The following is a 2,500-nucleotide window of genomic DNA, read 5'->3' on the forward strand; positions in this document are numbered from 1 at the left end:
AAGAGGAGAGGAGCGGGGGACAAAGATGATGGATGAGGAGAGAGGGAGAGGGAGAGGGAGAGAGGGAGGGAGAGGGAGAGGGAGAGGGAGAGGGAGAGAGGGAGTTTTAAAACGCAGTGGAGGGCACTCAGTAGCTCATTGTTGCCCCCTAGCGGTGCTGTAGTGAGAGCAGTGAGGTGGTGTAGACAGCGTACCCGTGTGTGTGTGTGCGTGCGTGTGTGTGTGTGTGTGTGTGTGTGCGCGTGTTTGTATTTGGGGGTAGAGCATTGAGTCACTGTCACAGGATGTCCCCTCTTCCCCAGGAAACACACGCATGCACGTACACACACACACACACACGCACGCACGCACGCACGGACACACACACACACACACACAGTTGTTTACCATGTATGTGCTTGTTGACAGACATTTCCCCAGACACTCACACACACGCACGCACGCACATCACTTACTATCAGAACATTTAATAGGGCATCTCTAAAAGAGGAATTTCAAAACATGTTCTTCCATCGCATAAGGGTGTGTGTGTGTGTGTGTGTGTGTGTGTGTGTGTGTGCGTGTGTGTGGGAAATAGAGAGAGCGAGAGAGTGGGCGGAGAGAGAGAGAGAGAGAGAGAGGGGGGGGCGGAGCCTGAGAGCCGGCCCCCCCCAACAAAGTGCCAGAGATGTTGATTCACTTCAAGCATTTGAACACAAGGCACCGAGCTGAGCGCACACTCGGCACACACGCACACACACACACACACACGCACACACACACTCACGCTGTGACACACGCGCACGCACACACATACGGCCCTGTCTGGAATAGTGGTCGGCGGTGTGTGTGTGTGTGTGAGAGAGAGAGAGAGAGAGAGAGAGAGAGAGAGAGAGGGTGAAGTGCACCTGTCCCACACACTCTTTCTGGACTGGGCGTCCCTATGTGTGGCTGGGACCAGAGTCACTCGGTGAGTACCGCTGCTCGCTGTCATATCTTCATGTCTTCTTTTTATTTATTTTTTTCTTTATTTTTCCTTTGAGGGAGGCGGGTGCTTTTAGAGTTTTTTTAATTTTTTTTTATTTTAATTAAATTTTTTTTTTTTTTTTTTTTTTTTTTTTTAAGGCTTAAAAACAACCCCGGTCACCTGTGCGAGGAGGCACTTGAGGATTAAACTTGGGGTGAAGTCGTGGGAGTTTGGGCCGTTTCTCTTTAAGTCTGAGCTTGTCGCTTCTCGGTGACTGCCTGCAGGATGTTGAGGTGCATGTGAAGCTTTGCAAGGATTTACTCCGGCCGCGGGATAAAGTAAGTTAACTTCAGTTAAGTTGGGTTTTTTTGGGAGCTGTTAATTTATTTGGAGTTTTATATTAAAAAAAAAACAAAAAAACAAAGAATGCTTAAGTCTAAGTTTTTCATTCTGTTAAAATGAAGAGTTGAACACGGGGATGTTAAATACATTTTGTTTTTGTTGTTTATACCGTTTTTATCTCTTAAAAAAATGAATAAGCCATCATTTCCATTTGACTTAATTTGAAATCTATATTGAATTTAAATTCTTATTTGTTAGAAATGTCATCAATCGAATTATAGTCATAATTAAACCTTAATAATACAACTAATACCAAAGACACTGCCAGGAGTGTATTTATATCTATTTAGTGTGTTTTATATTCTATATTCAATCTAAATTCGGTCCCTTTTCTTATTTTATAAGTGGTTATTACATGTATTAATATTATATATATATATATATAATTTATTTATTTTTTAATCAAGCTGATCTTAAGGTTTTTCATTCTAGGGCTGAGTGATGAGGGTTGAAGTGTGAGACGCAGTTTGAAGTGTCTTCTTCTGGGTTTCACTATTAGTTTGAGGCCTATGCAGCTGTTATGCAAAGATGATTTCAGCCTCAGAGGCAGAGCTGTGTTGTGAAATATTGAGAAACATTTTTTTTTTCTCCAACCCCCCCCCTTTGTTTTAGCGCTGCATTTAAATACAGTATACGTTTAACGCGTTGGAAAGGCTGTCAGCTGCAGAAAGTGAAAAGTATCAGAACTGGTTTTGGTTTTGAATTTCAGAAGCTTTACAATTCAAATAAAAGTTTTTTGTTTTTTTTTGTGGATGTGCATAATTTTACTAGAATCTTATGTGCTTCGCAACAAAAAAAAAAAAAACCCCAATGTCGGAATCTACTTTGAACGGATTTCGACGAAACGTAACTTGCACGAGGCAGTTGCGTTTCCCTTATTTTGAATTTAATTTTGAGGAATTCGTCAGGGAGGGAGAGGACCGGGATTAGGAACATAATTGGAATCCTCATTTGACTTCAAAAACAACGGCTTCACGCTTTCTTAAAGAGAGGAAAATGTGTGGAACACGAAAATACATGATACAGAGACGATGCTTTTTCTTGTTTTTTGTTCCTTTTTTTTTTCTTTTTTTTTTTGCCTGGTTGCACAGCAAGACGAGTGTTTTCAAATTTAATTATTTCCCCTGTCGTGTGACTTGTGAGAAATAAGGC

The 2,500-nt window shown here is 41.6% G+C and overlaps 1 protein-coding gene across 1 annotated transcript in view; it reads left to right on the top strand.

The window, feature by feature from the left end:
- Positions 1–922: 922 nt before the first annotated feature.
- prdm1a (PR domain containing 1a, with ZNF domain) overlaps positions 923–2,500 on the top strand; it is a gene marked incomplete at both ends in the record, with an annotated part of 12,767 nt that continues 11,189 nt past the window's right edge. The window contains one exon of the mRNA XM_080006134.1: positions 923–949. Coding sequence (XP_079862260.1) covers positions 923–949 — 27 coding nt within the window. The remainder of the gene's footprint in view (positions 950–2,500) is intronic.

Source organism: Zeus faber, assembly GCF_960531495.2.
Source record: "Zeus faber genome assembly, chromosome: 8".
In the NCBI taxonomy this organism is placed as follows: domain Eukaryota; kingdom Metazoa; phylum Chordata; class Actinopteri; order Zeiformes; family Zeidae; genus Zeus; species Zeus faber.